Consider the following 18,322-nt stretch of genomic DNA (forward strand, 5'->3'; position numbering starts at 1 on the left):
ATAAATGATGAAAGACAAAGAATCTGAAGACCTCCAGGAAGACGCCAGATGGGAAGTGAAGAAATTCTGCTGCATATACTCAAGGCTGGGAAAGGAGCCAGCCAGGGTTTGCATGGATGGTGTGTGTGGAGTGTCCTGGGTTCACTGGGTAATGATTCTGGTGTCAGTTTGGAGATCGTATTTCTACCCAGTATCCAATAACCAAGGCACAGAGAGAAGTATGTGACTACTGTTGGGTGCATTCTATTGTATATCTGTGATGACTGCACATGGTTGGCTCCTTCCCCATCTGAAGTTAATAAAAGTTGGGCCTTGATGTCATATAGAGCTAACCAAATTACTCAATGACTTTGGCAGTCACCTCGCCCCTCTCAGCCTGTCCTTGCTCATGAAAAAAGGACAGTGATAGGTGCTTCTCTGCAGAGCATAATGGCTAGACAAAAGACTTACCTGTGAAATTGTTAGCGTAGTTGGGGCAAGGGAAGGAGGAGGGGAGGGCGAGGGGAGGGGGAGTGGAGGGACCATAGGTGGTAGGGCCCATAGGCTACTGAGGAATGAGGACACTGTCCCATGTCCTGCTCTTTGGTCCACAGCCTCTGAGTCGGTGTATGTGGTCTCCCTGCAGTCCACAAACTCCCAGGGGCAGAGTCAGCCCGTCTATAGAGCTGCCCTCACAAAGCGCAAGAATGCAGGTATGTTTCCAAGGATGCACTTGGTGAAACCATGGTCTGGTGTGGATGCTGCTCTCCATGTGATGCTGGCTGCGATGGGATGGTGGGATGGTTGAATTTCAAGGGGGAAGAAGAGAACTACAGTTGTAGGTAAACAGGTTTCTTTCACTGGTAGAGACAGGAGAATTCTTTTGATAAGGTCTGTTTCCCTGAGGATTATGGATAGCTTTATAGTACAGTTGCTTTCCAGTGCTAGAGGGAGTGAGGCCTCATTTCCTTCCATGGAAAGATAGTCTGATCCATCTGTTAATTGTGCCTAGGGAGGCACTGAACATGGCAGGAGAAAGGACAGGTGTGTTGAGGCAGCATGGTGGCACACACACCGTTTCACTCCACTTTATGCAGATGTGACAGATAGCATGGAGAGAAGTATGAAAATACATAATTGTGGTTCACTAGTAGCCCAATCATTGTGCACTTATGAAGTATGTTTTTCTTTACCTCCACTGATGGGTGTTTTTTAATCACTCATAATATTTACAAATTACACATACCTTTCAGGGCATGAACCTCAATGGGTTCTGATTCCTTTCTGTTGCTGTGATAAATCACGGCCAAAAGCAGTTAGGAGAGGAAAAAGTTTATGTCCTCTTACACTTCTGGTACAGGCATTCACTGAGGGAAGTCGGGGCAGACACTGAAGCAAGAACTGAAGTAGAAGCCAAGGAGGAATACTGCTCCTGGTTCACCCTCTGGCTCATGCTCAGCTAGATTTCTTATACAGTCTAGGCTCACCTCCCTAGGGACAGTGCCATCTACAGCACCCTGGGTCCAGGTTGGGCCCAAGATAATCTCTTATAGACATGGCCATGAGCCAATCTCATGGGACAGTTCTTCAGTTGAGACTTGGTAGAGACAGAAGACAGGTCTCCTTCTGGGTGATGTTAGGCTGTGTCAAGTCGACAATAAAAACTAAGCAGACATGAGGAGACCCTAGCACAGCCCTTTAATGCAGTCATGATGTAGAGTGGGGCCTACTATGCTTTTTTACATTGCACAGACATCCCACTGAGGCCCTTCACTTGAATCAGTCACTGATGGTCACCAGAGAGCAGGACAGCTTCTCCAACAGTCCTCTCCAAAGTCCCCCAATTAGGTAAAATCTGAATCCTTTTGGCCCATACAAAAAACAAAACACCCGAAACCAAAACAACAAAAAAGAAACTTACAAGCAAAGTTGAGGCCACTTTGTAAATCTTAATTAGTTAGAGACCAAAATAAGATGGCGAGTCTTGTGACTATATTTTTGCATGACAGAAATAAATCTCAGTAAGAAACTGGCAAACTGAACTCCATCTTATATCTGAACATGACATTTAACCTGCCATTCAACCACATGCTCTAAAATATGAAGAACATCGACTCCCATGAGATTCATAACCACTGTTTAAAGCAGAAATTTTATTTGACATTGTGGTCTCTAATGAATAATAATGTAAACTTTCATCCCTCAAACATATGCCCTCATGAAGTTTTATTACTTCTGAGAAATTTACAGTATGTAATGAGTAAACACTGAGCTTCTTGTAGTGTTTTTTTTTTTACTAAGGCATAGCCATTTCTTTATGCTCTTCTGCATACTGATTGGCTCAGGCAGCTTTTAAGGTGAACTCCTTGCTTCTCAGGCTATGGTTAGGAAAAGCAAGAATGGAGGTTTCCACACATCATGCAGACGAAATGATCACTTAGCATTCTATTCATCTCATCTTACCTAAGTTAAGCATGAGCAGCTAAAAGTTAGGCCAGGCTTGGCTAGAGGAAGTCAGTGCAGAACCTGTGGTAAGATGGGCCCCTTTTGTGCATCCACTGTCATTTCAGAAGAGGATGAACTGGATGTACCTGAAGACATTAGTGTCCGGGTCATGTCGTCTCAGTCCGTGCTCGTGGCCTGGGTGGATCCTCTTGTGGAAAAACAGAAGAGAGTTGTTGCATCAAGGTACACATGTACACTTAATTCTTACCTTTGGGTATGAGAAATACAGCTTCTCTGGACCTGAATTCAGTGGTTTTCTTTTTAATTTTGTGAAGACTTATTTATTTTATTTTATTGTGCATGAATGTTTTTGCTTGCATGTGTATATGTGTACTGTGCACATGATTGGTACCCACAGAAGAAGAAGAGGACATCAGATCTTTTGGAGCTAGAATTACAGGTGGCTGTGAGCCACTATGTGGGTGTTGGGAATCAAACCTGGGTCTTATGGAAGAGACCAGTGCTCTTAACCATGGGGCCATCTTTCCATCCTGATTTTTATTTTCTTTCCTGTGTGGGTGCTTGACCCCTCTTTTGCTGTTGAATGTCCAGTACTTAGTGGCAACCAATTTCCTGAGAATCAAATAGGGTCTGTCATAGGACAGGACTTCATATCTCATCTGCTTCATTTTGTCTTGAGTGTATAAATTCCCTATGTTTGTTTTCCTCCTGCCTCAATTATTTATGGTTTCCCTCTGTGAAGAGTTCACTGTGGGAGGAGTCTTCTTGAAGAGTCAAGGCAGGATAGATTTTTATATTGAGAGGCAGAAGCTTGTCTAATGTTATATGCATGGCTTCTCAGTAGATATTAGCAGATCTCTGAAGTGTGTCAGGTCCTCCTTGGTTGCGGGTAACAAAGAGCACCTTCTTTTTCCTTAGCTCATGGTGTTGTCCTGTTCTGTCTTTTATACCCAATTGTAGTAGCAACAGACAAAAAAGTAACCAATCTTATCAGGAAAGAATGATCTTTATGTGAGTTTTATGGTTTTTACATTGTTTTGAAACTGGTGACTATAGATTAAAAATGTGTGTGTGTGTGTGTGTGTGTGTGTGTGTGTTCAGAGACTTGATAATTTATACAACTAAGAAAAAGCCAATGATTTGGTAGCCTGGTTATTATGTATTAAGTTTCAAACCTATCTACAGCAGTAAAGTGGATCATACTTTGAAATAAAAGAAATACAATGTTCACATTGTAAAAGTACATAAATTGTAATCTTTAATAGGTACAGGACAGCTTTGCTGTCTGCTGGTAGGATGACACATGTTTCTATCTAAGGGCTCAGAAGAATCACTGTGTCTATGCATATATCCTCTCCCAACAAGAAGTGGTCCTGACCGCCTTGGGGCTTTGGTTTCCTACATCTTAGGGAAAATCAGGGGACGTTAGACTCTCCTCAGGAGAACCGCTTTGTTCATAGCTGTGGCATGTCTTCAACTGATGTCTTCTCCTGACTTACTATATATAATGAATAACGTGTGTGTGTGTGTGTGTGTGTGTGTGTGTGTGTGTGTATGTGTGTGTGTGTATGTGTGTGCATGTGTGTGTGTGTGCATGTATACATGTACATGTGCATGCAGAAGCCAGAGGTCAACATAGGATATTGTTCCTCAGGGATCCTCTATCTTATTTCATTTATGGCCTTGAGAGAGGATCTCTCACTGGCCTGAAACTTGCCAAGTAGGCTAGGCTGGCTGGCCAGCAGGCTTCAGGTATCCCCTGTCTGTGCTTCTTCAGAACTGACATTACAAGCATGTACCAGCACGCCTGGTTTTTTAACATGGTTTTTATGAATCAGGAGAATCTGATTCATATACTGATCTTTACACTTCATCTTGCAAGCTCTTTGCAACTGAACTCACTTTCCAGATTCCCCAATAGAACATTCTTTTTTTTCTTTTTTCTTTCTTTTTTTTTTTTTTCGGAGCTGGGGACCGAACCCAGGGCCTTGCGCTTGCTAGGCAAGTGCTCTACCACTGAGCTAAATACCCAACCCCCCAATAGAACATTCTTAATGCCTCAAAGGCTTCCTACTGGAAAGAAGCCATGAAGAAAAGTTGTATTAACAGGGGTCCAGTCTTCAGGATTTGCTGCTTCTCTAATGCCATGGATATCTGCTGTCTGGGGTTTTTGAGAATCGATATGTTTGGTATTTTTCTGCCAGGGGATCACACTGGACTCCCTTCTCAGCCACTTGGTCCTGCTCTGTGGTAGAGTTTTGTTCCATTTCATAGCAGGAAGTCTGCACAAGACCACGTTTCCTGTTCTCCTAAGTCTGTAGAACATGTCTAGTTAAGCATAAAATGAGGCTTTTTGGCTTTGTGTGCATGTGCATGAGAGAGAGAGAGAGAGAGAGAGAGAGAGAGAGAGAGAGAGAGAGAGAGAGAGAGAGAGAGAGAGGAGAGAGAGGAGAGAGAGGAGAGAGAGGAGAGAGAGGAGAGAGAGGAGAGAGAGAGAGAGAGAGAGAGAGAGAGAGAGAGAACCAGTCCGGTTCTTGATATCATCACATTCTTCAGCCTGTATGCATATATATCACTGAGAAATTAGGTGCTTGGTAATCCTGCCCACCTTCCTTTATCTCTTCTGTTTGTCATTTCTGGTCTTTGGAACAATGGGACATTTTTAGTCTTGGACAGAAACACACTCTATTTCTTGGTCTGTTTTTACACACACTTGCCAGGACCCTGACTTCAGATTCTTAGAGTCAATGACATAGTCGAAAGTTTAGAATTTCCTCCTCAAATCTCCCTGCTTGCTTTTAAATATCACCAGTTCCAGCGAAAGTTAAACAGCGAGGACTCTGGAAGTCAGCTTTGAAGACTCAGGTCCTCAGGATAACTGTCCTGTTGCGTTTTCTCATAGACAGTACACTGTGCGCTACCGTGAGAAGGGGGAGTCGGCCAGGTGGGATTACAAGCAAGTCTCCAACAGGCGTGCACTGGTGGACAGCCTGATCCCAGACACCGTGTATGAATTTGCGGTCCGTATTTCACAAGGAGAGCGAGATGGCAAGTGGAGCGCATCTGTCTTCCAGAGAACGCCGGAATCGGGTTTGTGTCTGAAATGGTCTTGGGGTTTCAACTGAGGATCACGCCTAAACTGACAATTCAAGCAGTCTTTAAAGTCTCGCTATAAGTCTTAGTGGTAGAGTTTGTATGTATAATTAGAAGTAGAGTTTGGGTCTAGAACTATTAAATTAAAAGAGAGAGGGAGAGGGAGACGAATGATTGAGGAGCAGTTTTGTTTGGTTCATGCTTTGTACTCTGACATTTTTTTCCTACCAAAATGTTCTTCTGATATATCAAACCCTACAAATATCAGCATATAACATACATACACTACTACTGTGACCACGGATGTCCCTGGGTGGCTTAGCTTTTGTTGTATAATCTTCCTGAGAAAATCTTTCCTGTAGCCAAGGCTCTCATTCAGTAATAGCTAGAACGGCATCTTTATAAGGTGTACTAGGTTCAACAAGGCAGCACATGACTTTTATCTCGGCACTTGGGACTCAGAAGCAGGTAGATCTGTAGGAGTCCAAGGCTAGCCTGGTTTACATATTGACTTCCAGGCCAGCCAGGGCAGCATAGTGAGGCCCTCTCAACAAAACAAGAAAACTTGTACTAAAGGGATGTTTCAGATTTTGAATCCCTAATAGTGCAATATTTATCTGGAAGAAAAACTGGAATTCCTAAAAGCCAATTTCTAGATGTTTCTAAACCCTGCAAGAGCTGTGTGTGAGCCACAAAAGTCATCCTTCGTAAAGTTAGTGTAGAATCGCCTTGCATGTGTCATCAGCACCAACAGGCCATCTCTTCAGGAGACAGTGTATGCGGGGCCTGTCGGAGGTCATGAGAGCCTTGTGAAATGCTTGATCCCCTGTCATCTTATAGCTCCCACCACAGCGCCTGAGAACCTGAGAGTCTGGCCAGTCAACGGCAAGCCCACGGTTGTCACCGTATCCTGGGATGCATTGCCAGAGTCTGAGGGGAAAGTGAAAGGTGGGTGTCTCCTCCTTACCCTCTGAGTGGTCCTTCGGAGAAATGCTACTTTGGTGACTCTGACTGAAAGGCAGACGAGCAAGCAACAGTGAGGTGGACGAGATGCTAGCAAGGTGCTGGCCAGGGGACAGGAAGGCGGGCATTACCCAAGAGCTGGCAGTTACTCTTGTCATCTTCCTGTAGACATGATCGTCTGGACAGCCGTGCTGGAGGTTTTTTTAACAGCACCATGAGCTATACCCTGCGCTCATTCTGGAGCTTTCTGTTGTGCCTATGAGATTCTGAAAAGAGATGTCACCAGGGGTCTGCCGGGACCGTAAAGATCTTTAATGAGACCATACGTGCCTCTAATGGGGCTAAAAACCTTACCTCATGATTTCCAGAAAATGGATCTGTTCCCTAAAGTTCAGTCTGTATTGATTTATTTGGGTCAAGGAAAGGATAAAAAAAATAGAAAAAAATTTCTGGAGCTTTAAAAGAATAAAAATACAAGGGGATATCTACAGGTTCGAAAGTAGTCTGTTGGGGCTGCTAAATAAACACTGGAATATTTTCATTTCAATGTGTAAAGGACTTTGAAAAGTTTCAGGAATCTGGACATTTTCATGTTAGATTGTACCTGGCTTTGCTCACAAGTATACCCCCCATGGTAGGAGAGATGGAATCTTTAGAGAAAGGAGTCTTTTTATTGTCATTAGGTTTGGGGGAGGCAAATTTAAGTCTGGTATGCCCCAAAACTATGAACAGTTTGCTTCATCTTGGAGAAATACAGAAGGCCACTTCCGGTCTCTCATGAGAGTCTCCTGGTGGGAATTATTGAATGGTTCTCTTTTGTGTTCAACTGTGAGTTGACTTGGCTCATGGGTAGTGCCTTTTCATAGCACAATGAGGCTTCAGGAAAATGATTGGTGTGACATTTTCTGCACTTAATGATGTTTCCCCCCATTTTTCATAAAGAATGGATTTTTTATTCTTCTAGCATGTCCCCCTCCCACACAGGAGTAAGTCCAGAAACAGATGAAGAGAAGAGGTGCTTAGCTGTCCCCCCTTACGTCACAATTTTTACAACATAAGCACTGACCCCTGTCTATTGAGACTGCAGTGCTGGAAGGACCTCTGAAAAGGGAATAGAGACACCTTTCTGGCTGGTTAGATTTTCAGTCTTTGAAAACAGTAGTGACTGGCCATCCAGTGAGTCCATGCTATGGACGGACAGACACATCCTCTTTCGGTCCTACTTCTTAGTTTAAGTCTAATGCTGAAGGGAGCCACAGGTCACCAGCTAAATATGGCCAGAAATAATGGTAGCTACTGAGTTTTTTGTTTAAAGATTTATTTATTTTATGTACGTGAGTACCCTGTCTCTCTCATCAGTCGTACCAGAAGAGGGCATTGAATCCCATTACAGATGGTTGTGAGCCACCCTGTGGATGCTGGGAATTGAACTCAGGACCTCTGGAAAAGCAATTAGTGCTCTTAACCACTGAGACATCTCTCAGTCCCAGTTCTTATATATTTACATATCTTAGTTTTCATGTAGGTATAATTGTGAGATTAAAATTCATAATTCGTTTGGGGGGAGTGTATTTTAAGTCAGAGAAATATAAAGCATAGTAAAAGGGTATATACACTGACATAGTTAAATATTTTTGCAGATGTAAAGCCAGAGCAATGACAAGGCTTTGTAGCATGCGATCTCTCTCACTTCTTACTTTTGGTCACTACGCATGACCAGTTCTCTGAGCAAAGAGTGCTGCATTTCCCCAGCAGGTGTTTCAAAGGTGCTTCTGGTTGAAATATTTCTTTATTTATTGTACCTTTTAAAGCATACAATGAGGGAAGGGGAGGATTCCCCCCATACTCATGTAATTGCTTAATTTTTTTGTAATTCAAAATTTTTTTCCCTGAGGCCATCTTCATATTATCTTGGTAAGATTTTTGAACCTTAAATTTATTGAGAGAATGGGCAAGGGTAGGTATTTGTTGATCATTAAAGATCCACTGTCTTTAATTGGTGCACATATTCACGTGTATATATTTATAAATATACAGATAGCACTTGAGAGTGGTAGGGAGGGGGAGAGGGAGAGTGGGGAAATGATGTACTTAGACTTTAATAAAAAAGAATAAGTTTAAAATATAAATATAAGAATGTACATATAATAAAAGGAACATCTTATATTGCCTGTCTGTGGTTTTCAAACGTCAAGGCCATTATGTGGTTATAGACAAGTCAATGAAGAATGGGAGCATTAGGAACTGCACAGCTCTGTCAGTGAGTTTTCTTCACAGTTTTAAACACTATGAAATATTCGTATCAGCATAAAGCGAATAAGAACTTTATAATTCTTACAAGAGTGATGCAAAACACGGCATCGTTCTGAGTTAATGTACTAAAAGTCACTCCGCGTGGTAAATGGAACTTGATCTGACCGGTTTATTCAGATCCAGTTCCTGGGAGTCAGCATTTTTGGCGCCCCTTTATTTCTTACATTAGGGAATGTTAAGGTCGGCATAGAAAGTTTTTAAATAAGTGCAAAAATAAAAAATAAAAAACTAGTGTAAACACACATGGTCAGCTTATAAAGATAACCTCCCACCCCGTGTGCTCCATTTGCTTTAAATAGCAATTGTCTGCCTGGAACTTAACTTCCAGGGGCTCTAAGGCGTGTGAGCTCGCCCCGCGCACGGGTCTTCTGCTGCAGCTGTTGGCCAGGTGTGCATCGCTGGGGTGTCAGCTTCAGCAGTGTGTGTCTGAACTCATCCTGTGTGCACGATCCCTCTGTCCGCTGGGTTCAGAACTGTTTTCATTTTCTTCCTTCCAACCGTCTGCCAAATCATTTCAGAATACATTCTTTCATATGCCCCGGCTCTCAAACCGTTTGGAGCAAAGTCCCTCACCTTCTCTGGACATACTACTTCTGCCCTCGTGGACGGTCTGCAGCCTGGGGAACGCTATCTGTTCAAAATCCGGGCCACAAACAGGAGAGGCCAGGGGCCACACTCCAAAGCCTTCATTGTCGCTATACCAACAAGTAAGCATTGAGCATTCATGCTTTCCCTCTTCCAGCCCCGCCCCTTCATGCTTTCCTTCTTCCCACCCCGCCCCTTCACGCTTTCCTTCTTCCCGCCCCGCCCCTTCACGCTTTCCCTCCTCCCCCACCCCACCCTCATCCCTGCTATTTGTTTTGTGTTACTTTGAATCATGCTTCTGGGTTCAGAAATGCTCACTAGATGATTATTCAGGGCTGAGTTTGCACGGTTATTTTCAAAATATATTCCGTAAGACCCCTTAGAAATCAACCTTTTTAAAGATTAAAATATTAGTCCTGATTGCTATTAATACTTATTTACAGTATCATCGACATATTAATTATACGATTACTTTGGTATTAGTATTTAATTCAGGGCTTAGGGGGAAAATATATAAACACTTTTGTAAGGCTAATTTGACATTTTAATTGTTAGCCCCTGCTGCCACCATTGAATATCTTTGTCCTCTGTTATTTTGGAACTCCACATTATTCAGAATACTTTCAACTGTCTGGTTTGTTGATCAGTATTGAAACAAACAGATTGATGAAGATCCAGAGATGGGGTGGACTGTGTGCGGACCATGCTTCTTTTATTGCTTCCACATTTATTCCAGACATGCACAGCTCTCGCCTCCATGGACTGCTCAGAGTGAAGGCTCAGAGTTTCATGTTGAAAGACACTGGAAAAGATGCTGTTCTCTCTGGATCCTGCTGTTGCTATATAAATTCCCTTCCAATACAATGTCCCTTCCCTCAATCAGTTCTGCTTGCAAAACAGAACGAATCACAGAATATGTTTAAGATCCTAGTTTGCTGACTGGAGGCTCTATTTTTAAGCCTTATTTGGGGGATACAAATGCATCTGCTTTGAGAAAAAAAAAAAAACCACCTTTAAGCCAGAGAGAGGAAGCAAGCGGAAGTATGTTTGCAGGGAGACAGGGATTCTTTGTTGTGCTTTAGAGTTTAAAGCCTGGTGTTGCGTTAGTCACCTGCGTATTCCGTATATTACTCCATTAACTTGAGTGTCGGGCACTCGACTTTAAGAACAGCCACCCTACATTGGCAATGTACAGACAGTTTAAGAGAGCCCCACTTAGGATTTCGCACTCACAAAACCAGTGACTCAGAGTCATTCCTTAGTATTTTGGGGTTGGTTCCAATACCCCCAAGGACACCAACTCTGCAGATCCTCTTTTTATGAAGTAGAACTGTTGGCAGAGACCCTGCACACACATTTCCCCAAATCCCCACTAGCTTACTCACACAGCAGTGCAGTGGGAAGGCAGATGCTCTTTAAACCTGCCATTATTTAGGGGAAAATGAGTATATACATGGTCAGTACAGACTTTTTTTTCCTCTCAAACGTTTTCTAGGTAAGATTGGCTGGCTCTGTAGCTGCAAACTCTGTGAATACAGAGGACTGACTGTATCTAAGCACTCATTCCAGTATTTCTTCAAATGACAAATTGTGGCATCTCCCGATTCAATCCACACATATGTTCTAGAACTCTGTTATAGTAAAATAAAACTTTTTGAAAAAGAATATTGTGATTGGGAGTTTGCATATTTAATGTTTAAAGAGTTAGAAGCAATCACTTATAATGAGCAAATTGGAGCACATCGGTATTGGATGGTGATGACTCTTAAATCTGATCTGATGTCCATTCTTTAATGCTCTACAACCTTTGATGTTCCAGCCAGTTCTACTGAAGCCAGTGTCCAGCCGAATGGGAGAGACAATGGGAAACCTGAGAAACCACAGCAACCTTCTTCCTCTGCTCCCAAAGTTGCAGCCTCCTCACAACACATGCCCCCAGCCAAAAATGTCAAGGATGCTCTCTCGGACTTAAAGAACAAAATCCAGACTAATGGTGTGGCGCCCGGAAGAACCCAGCTTCACTCTAAAGTGGGTGAGCTGGATCCTCAGTCCACAGAAGTCACTGGCGAGGAGGAACTGGATTCCCTTGAAAATCCTCGTTCATCACGGTTGGAGACCCTAAACCAGAAGCAACCCTTGAGGGTACCAAGTAGATCTGGTCATGGGGCTCTGGCTCCTGGCAGGACTCCAGCCAGGGCTGGCCTGCCAGTGCTGTCCCGCAAGGAAGGGATGGACAGGCGTGGCCCCTCACTGGACCCCCATCCTCATCCTAGGGTTGAACCTTCAGCTTCTTCTGCCTACCACCAGCTCAGCTCTACAGACAATGATTCTGTGGACCGAAAGGAGGATGATCAAGCAGGATCCCCTGACCCTAAAGCTGCCTCTTCCGGGTCATCTCCCAAGAATCCAGGCAGGTCCAGGCCAACCTCTGCCCCTAGCCGCCATGCGGCTTCTAACATGCTCAGAGACAAAAGCCGGGTACACCCAGGTACAAAGGCAGCATCATCATCTACGTCGAGGCAGTCTCATTCTTCCACCAGTGAGGAAGACTCCAGTGCCCAACCCTCGAGACATTTCCCACTGCATAGAGGATCTTCTACATCCCCGCTTTCTAGGGGCTGGAAGGACCGCCAGGATACCCATGCCTCTAGTTCCCATACGACTTCCCGGACCGCCAGCTCTTCTCATCCCTCTGCCCTGACAGAGGGCTCTGAGGAAGAGGATGGCGGCGCTGATAGTGACAGAGCTGCAGAAGACACCATCAGGCGGGCTGAGGCCACTGCTCAGATCCAACAGACCCGGCCTGGCTTGGGTCACTTTAGTTTGATACGGAATAAACCCTTCACTCCTCACAGCAGAAATCCAAACAGATTCCCCAGGCTCCGTGGACCAAGGCTTCAGCCTTCTGTGTCTCCTCAGTCTACCTCAGCCTCGAAAGTCCTCACCAGGTCTCCTTCGCTGCCAGCATCCCACACTAGGCCTGGCTCTGATGTCTATGGAGATGGTGAGGATGAAGAGCCTCTTCCAGCCACTGTGATCAATGACCGTACACCTTCCTATCCCAGGCACCCAATCTCTGGCAGCTCAGACACTCTGAGAAGAGGTCCCCAGAGAGGGGCCAGCTTGTACCGGAAGGAGCCCATCCCAGAAAACTCCAAAGCTGCTGGAGCGGATGTACCTCCTGGGGGCAGATCCCCTCTGTCCTCCAAGGCTCAGGGCTTTCAACAGAGCACCACCGATGAAGGTGCTCCTCAAACATCCCCAGCATCCACCAGCCGCCAGCCGTCGCCTGCTAGACCTCCAGCATCAAGATCACAGCCCTCCCCCGGGTCCACTGTTCCCAGAAGAATGACACCCGATCGCAGCTCAGAACTCTCTAGTTCTCAGAGCAAGGATCGGTCACTTTCCCAGCCCAAGCTGTCCGTCGCTCACGCAGGGCATGACCACCCTCACACTGCAAACTCCCGTGGGGTGCTCCCCTCAGCTCCCCAGAATCAGAATGAGGGTGCCCAGAGCACCTACGAGGACAACAGCACTGAAATTGAGGGTCCAGACTCCCGGACTCCCACTCATTCAGCTCGAGCCAAGGATACCACTCCACCCATTCTCAAACCTCGGCAGGTGGGCTCCCAGTCATGGAGCAGTGACAACAGACCTCAGCCCAGCCAGGCAGGAGCCTCTGAAAGACCCATCCGGCCTGGCAGCACCCACCCACGGGCCCAGGTTCCTGGCAGGGCTGGGGTCCAGGCCACGTCAGTGAAGAAGGTCTCACCTTCCAAGCGGCCCCTGCCACTCGAATCTCAGCAATCGGTCTTCGCTGAGGAGGAAGAGGAAAACGAAGGAATGTTAAAAGGCAAAGAAGATTCTCTGTCTACCTCAGTTAAAAAGTGGCCTTCTTCCTCCTCCCCGCGGGACAAGTACGCAGACAGGAACCTTGACAAAGACAAGGCTGCCATTGGCCTCCTTGTACAGGAAGAGAACACCGTCCCCGGAAGGCGACCACCAGGCAGCCCCGCAATAGCCTCACACCCATCTACCCGGCACCAGCCTCGAAATCCCGCCACTGCAAGTCCCATCGCAAACACACACTCCTGGCCAAGGTATACCACCCGGGCCCCTTCCAGCTACTCCTCCACCACACCGATGCTCTCCTTGCGGCAGCGGATGCAGCGGAGGTTTAGGACGCCAGTCTCGCGCCAGCCTCCACCGCCCAGACCCGTGCTTACACCAGGTAACTGGTTCTAGCCTTTTATATTTCTTTCTTTCTTTTTTTTTCAAGGGCTTAGTGTTTGTCACAATTTCTGGAAGTGTTTTTTGCTTGCTTGATTTTAGTTTATTCTGTTACTAAGCACCCACCATAGCCAGGCACGGACACTATCCCGACTTCCGTGTCCAGTTTTATGTTGGGTGGGGCGTGGCTTGCACTGTGGCCCCTGCTTTTCAGATTAATTTGACCCCCAGAGACCAGAGCTGCCAGCTTCCATTCACATCAATGGGAGGTGTCTGAGTTACAGCTGAATTCCTAACATGAAACCCGCCCTCCCATCACCCCTCAAACTGCCCCTTCCTCTGTGAAGATGTGACATAGCCTGATGCTATCTTCAGTTACTCACTTGGCAGAACATTCTTAAGGAACCAATAATAATAACATATGTATGTATGTGTGAATATATGTATGTATGTGTATATACACATATATATTACATGTGTGTGCATGTATGCATGTGAATATATATCAATTTGTCTTCTGCTTGTTCCATATGTAATATGGATACGTATGTACTGGTTTCACTTGGCAGGACATATTTAAGGAACCAATGGTAGTAACATATGCATATATGTGCATGTGTGTATATGTGTGTGTTTGTGCACCTTGCACTTATCTTGCATGTACCTGGGGTTTCTTAGAATGTCTTCAACAAATGTATTAGGATCTGGTGGTATTGACTGATTGATTGACTGATTCATTCATTCATTCATTCATTCATTCATTCATTCATTCATTCAAGACAGTGCCTCACTTTGTATTCCAGACTATATATACCTCAAGTTGCCCTCAAACTTAAAGTAGTTGCTAAGACTGCAGCCTGAATCACCAGACCTGGCAGCATTTGTTAATTTGCTTAATTTGTCTCCTGTTGGGATAGTTTTTCCACTAAGACTGTTTTAAGTGACACCACATTAATATATGTTGGGTTCACCAATCCCTTGCATGTAGTAGAACCCAGTATGTGCTTGCTCTATAAGGGAAGCAGTGAGCTAAGCCTGACCAGCAGTGTTGCCAGAAGCCCCAAAACTTCCTCTTGAAGTGAGGCTGGCCCGATGAGAACAAAGGTCAACTGTCCCCTAGAAGCGCCCACAGGGAACAACTCAGTAAACACGTCTCAAGCTGCACTGTGGACCCGTGCATGCTGGGAGAACACCACGTGGTTACTCAGCCACTGAGAGCAGGGACAGGAGTCAGCAGGACATAGCTGTCCTGCTCGATGGACTTTAAACATCAGAGTTCATCTCCATCATTCGGATCTCCATACCTCAGCGCTGTCAGACTGTCACGTGACTATCCTGTAACCATTCTGTCGTGTAGACGCCACATTATAAGCTTATTATCTTACAGATGCTATTGGTTGAAACTCTGTTTTGTATTTGTTGGAAATGGAGTGTTTGCACTTACATTGTGATGAAGTCAATAGTCCAGGAAGGTATAATTTACCAAGAACTTATTTTTTTCTTCCCTTTTCCCTGCTGTGTAGGTTATAATGGAAGACCAAATGCAGAAGAGAACATACCTCCTGGTAGTATTGGAAAACCAAACGGACAGAGAATTATTAATGGTCCTCAAGGAACAAAGTGGGTAGGGTAATATTCCTTACACACTCTTGTGTTCCTGGTGGGAAGAGAAAAACCATGGATACTGTGTGCCAAAAATCAAGCAGTCTGCTACTCCCCTCCCCTCCCCTCCTCTCCCCTCCCCTCCTCTCCCCTCCCCTCCTCTCCTCTCCCCTCCTTTCCCCTCCCCTCCCCTCCTCTCCCCTCTCCTCCTTTCCCTCCCCATTCTCCTCTCCCCTCCCCATTCTCTTCTCCCCTCTCTTCTCCTCTCCCCTCCCTTCTCCTCTCCCCTCCCTTCTCCTCTCCCCTCCCTTCTCCTCTCCCCTCCCTTCTCCTCTCCCCTCCCTTCTCCTCTCCCCTCCCTTCTCCTGTCTTCCTTCTCCTCTCCCCCCTTTCTCCCCTCCCCTCCCTTCCCATCTCCTCTTCTCCCCTCTCCCCTCCCCTCCCCTCTCCTTTATCCTCCTCTCCCCTCCCCTCCCACCTTATTGATAAATTCTTAGTATATCCCAGCTGGCCTCAAATGCAAGATCCTCCTGATTCACAGCCTCTCAGGCACTGGATCATAGGTGTGCCTCATTCTGTCCATTTAAGAATTTAATAGCTTAAGAAAGAGGAAAGGGCACATGTTTCTACTTAGTAAACTGAGGCTTTCTCGTGTTCAGCAAGCGTGATGGCCACTCCACAATAGAAACTTTCTCTTTTCTTCATCTTTAGTTTTAACCACCTGTGTAAAGGATACTTGAATATAATTACTTTCAATGTCTAGACAGTCTTTGGTTCTCCCGAGTAACTAACTTGTTCCTTGAAGCTGATCCATGAGGCTTGGGCTTGGGAAACCTCACAGTGAGGTTTTCTATTTGTCTTGATTGTCAGGAAAATAAGATAAGTGTTTGCCCTGACCACAGCAGTTACCTGGAAAAGAACAGCTTTTCTTATTTAATTTTTAATTTCTGTATTTAATTTTTATTTTTACCTTAGTGTATAATTATATATTGTATGTTGTACTCACCAGCTTTTCTACCTGGCTTCTTTGTTCACAGATTAACTACTCTGGGACCTAATTATTTATGAATAAATGCTTTGGCTCATTCTCTGACTAGCTTGTGACTTATATAACCCATTTATTCTATTCCGCGTCTTCCATATGCCCTCAGCTTCATGAACCTCCTCAGAGCCTGGAATAAACATCTCTTTCTTGACTCTCTCTCTGCTGGATGCCCCACCTTCTATTCCCTCCCTCAGCTCATTGGCCAATCAGCTTTTAATTGACATGTGATGCTTCTACACACTGCATAAGAGCTTCTGTCTACTCTATGTATTTTCTGTTAATTGTTTCAAATCATTTGTAAAAGAAATAGTAAAACCAAACCAAAAAGTTCTAAATCAAATAGATCATTTTGTCAGATAATCTTTTGAATCTGACCGCTGTCTGACTAAAACTGAAAATGTGCCACGGTACTTTTTGTTTAGAGAAAGAATAAGTTAAGTTCCTGCCTGGGGCAGAGATAAATGTTTAGGGGAATTTTGTGGGTTGACAGGGTAAGAAAATGGAAAACAATATTCAAGGCTTGAAAATATTCTTTGAAAGAATTTAAAAAAAATCTCATTGTAGAATTACCAGTCAAGATGTCTATTTACAATGAAAAGGTTTAAAAATATATATATACTGAGAGTCTCTGAATTTTTTTGTCATATAACATCTAAAGATGGGATCAGTGCAAATCAAAACAGAATTACTTTATCAATCATTCTGAATTGAAAAGGCTTCCTTGTCTGGCCTCAGTGGTAGAGCGCAGAACTAACCCTGCAGAGACTTGATGTGCCAGGGCCTGGGGACACACAGGGGGCCCCACCCTCTCAGAGGAGAAGGGGAGAGAGGGATGTGGTGGGGGGCAAGGGCAGCAATTGGGATGTAAAAATAGTAATTAATTAATTAAAAAAAGAAAAGTAGGGGCTGGGGATTTAGCTCAGTGGTAGAGCGCTTACCTAGGAAGCGCAAGGCCCTGGGTTCGGTCCCCAGCTCCGAAAAAAAGAACCAAAAAAAAAAAAAAAAAAAAAAAAGGAAAAGTAAAGGCCTTGACAACTACGTTTCCTAGCCAAAATGCTGAAAGGTGATTGGAGCTGATTTTGAAAGTAGGCTCTACAATAAGTATCTTACGTTTGCTGTTAACTCAGGACTTCTTTTGTATTGTGGTTATGTAGAGATGGGGTTTCAGATGTTCCTCAGTGTGTGATCACCAGGAGCCTGTCAGGCCAATGTGTATCTGAAAAGTCACTAATGGATGAGGACTGCTAGTCTAGGACCACACTTAGAGGGCTGCTAGTCCAGGACCACACTTAGGGGGTTGCTAGTCCAGGACCACACTTAGGGGGCTACTAGTCCAGGAACACACTTAGGGGGCTATTAGTCCAGGACCACACTTAAGGGGTTGCTAGTCCAGGACCACACTTAGGGGACTGCTAGTCCAGGACCACACTTAAGGGGCTGCTAGTCCAGGACCACACTTAAGGGGCTGTCAGGGAAGACATGAGCTCCTTCTCATAGGGAAAAGAATGAATTTTCAAGTTTTATTATTTTAGAGAATAGGATGTTTCTCCATGCATTCTATATTTTTACACTATTTCTATAAGTTAAAAAATAATTCAAAAATCAAAATTTATTTTTAACATAAATAGCACAAGGAAAACATTTCATAATTTTAAGCAACTGGTGATATCTGTCAGTCATTAAGGTATTTCAGAAATACAAGGACAAGAAACAAATGTCCTTTATTCCAAACTGGTTCTCAGGAGTGACCCGTTGGTGACAACTTAGTGGATATCTTTTCGGAACACTTGCCTTTGATATTTTCAAGCTTATGTACAAAATGTGTTATTTTCAAAGTAATCAGTCCTGTTACCTGGGTATGCATCAATTTAGATCAATATACACGAGATTCCTATCTTCCTCCACTGGTGGCTGACGGGCCGTTATTTAAGCTCTTCTATCAGTTGATGGATCCTTGGGTTGGTTCCTGTTTTTGGCATTAGATATGATATACTTAACGGTAAAAAAAATACTTTGAATATTTTTTGCATATTTGATGAGCAAACA

At 44.5% G+C, this 18,322-nt stretch overlaps 1 protein-coding gene across 6 annotated transcripts in view; it reads left to right on the plus strand.

The window, feature by feature from the left end:
• Positions 1-18,322, plus strand: part of Fndc1 (fibronectin type III domain containing 1) — an 82,408-nt gene that overhangs the window by 37,028 nt on the left and 27,058 nt on the right. For 4 of the 6 annotated variants that reach the window (NM_001412560.1, XM_063288412.1, XM_063288417.1 and 1 more), the window contains 7 exons: positions 594-692; positions 2,550-2,667; positions 5,348-5,535; positions 6,379-6,486; positions 9,333-9,521; positions 11,219-13,630; positions 15,153-15,253. In NM_001412560.1, coding sequence (NP_001399489.1) covers positions 594-692; positions 2,550-2,667; positions 5,348-5,535; positions 6,379-6,486; positions 9,333-9,521; positions 11,219-13,630; positions 15,153-15,253 — 3,215 coding nt within the window. The remainder of the gene's footprint in view (positions 1-593; positions 693-2,549; positions 2,668-5,347; positions 5,536-6,378; positions 6,487-9,332; positions 9,522-11,218; positions 13,631-15,152; positions 15,254-18,322) is intronic. The other 2 variants (XM_063288408.1, XM_063288404.1) reach the window with 2 other exon arrangements.

This window comes from Rattus norvegicus, chromosome 1, assembly GCF_036323735.1.
Source record: "Rattus norvegicus strain BN/NHsdMcwi chromosome 1, GRCr8, whole genome shotgun sequence".
Taxonomy (NCBI): domain Eukaryota; kingdom Metazoa; phylum Chordata; class Mammalia; order Rodentia; family Muridae; genus Rattus; species Rattus norvegicus.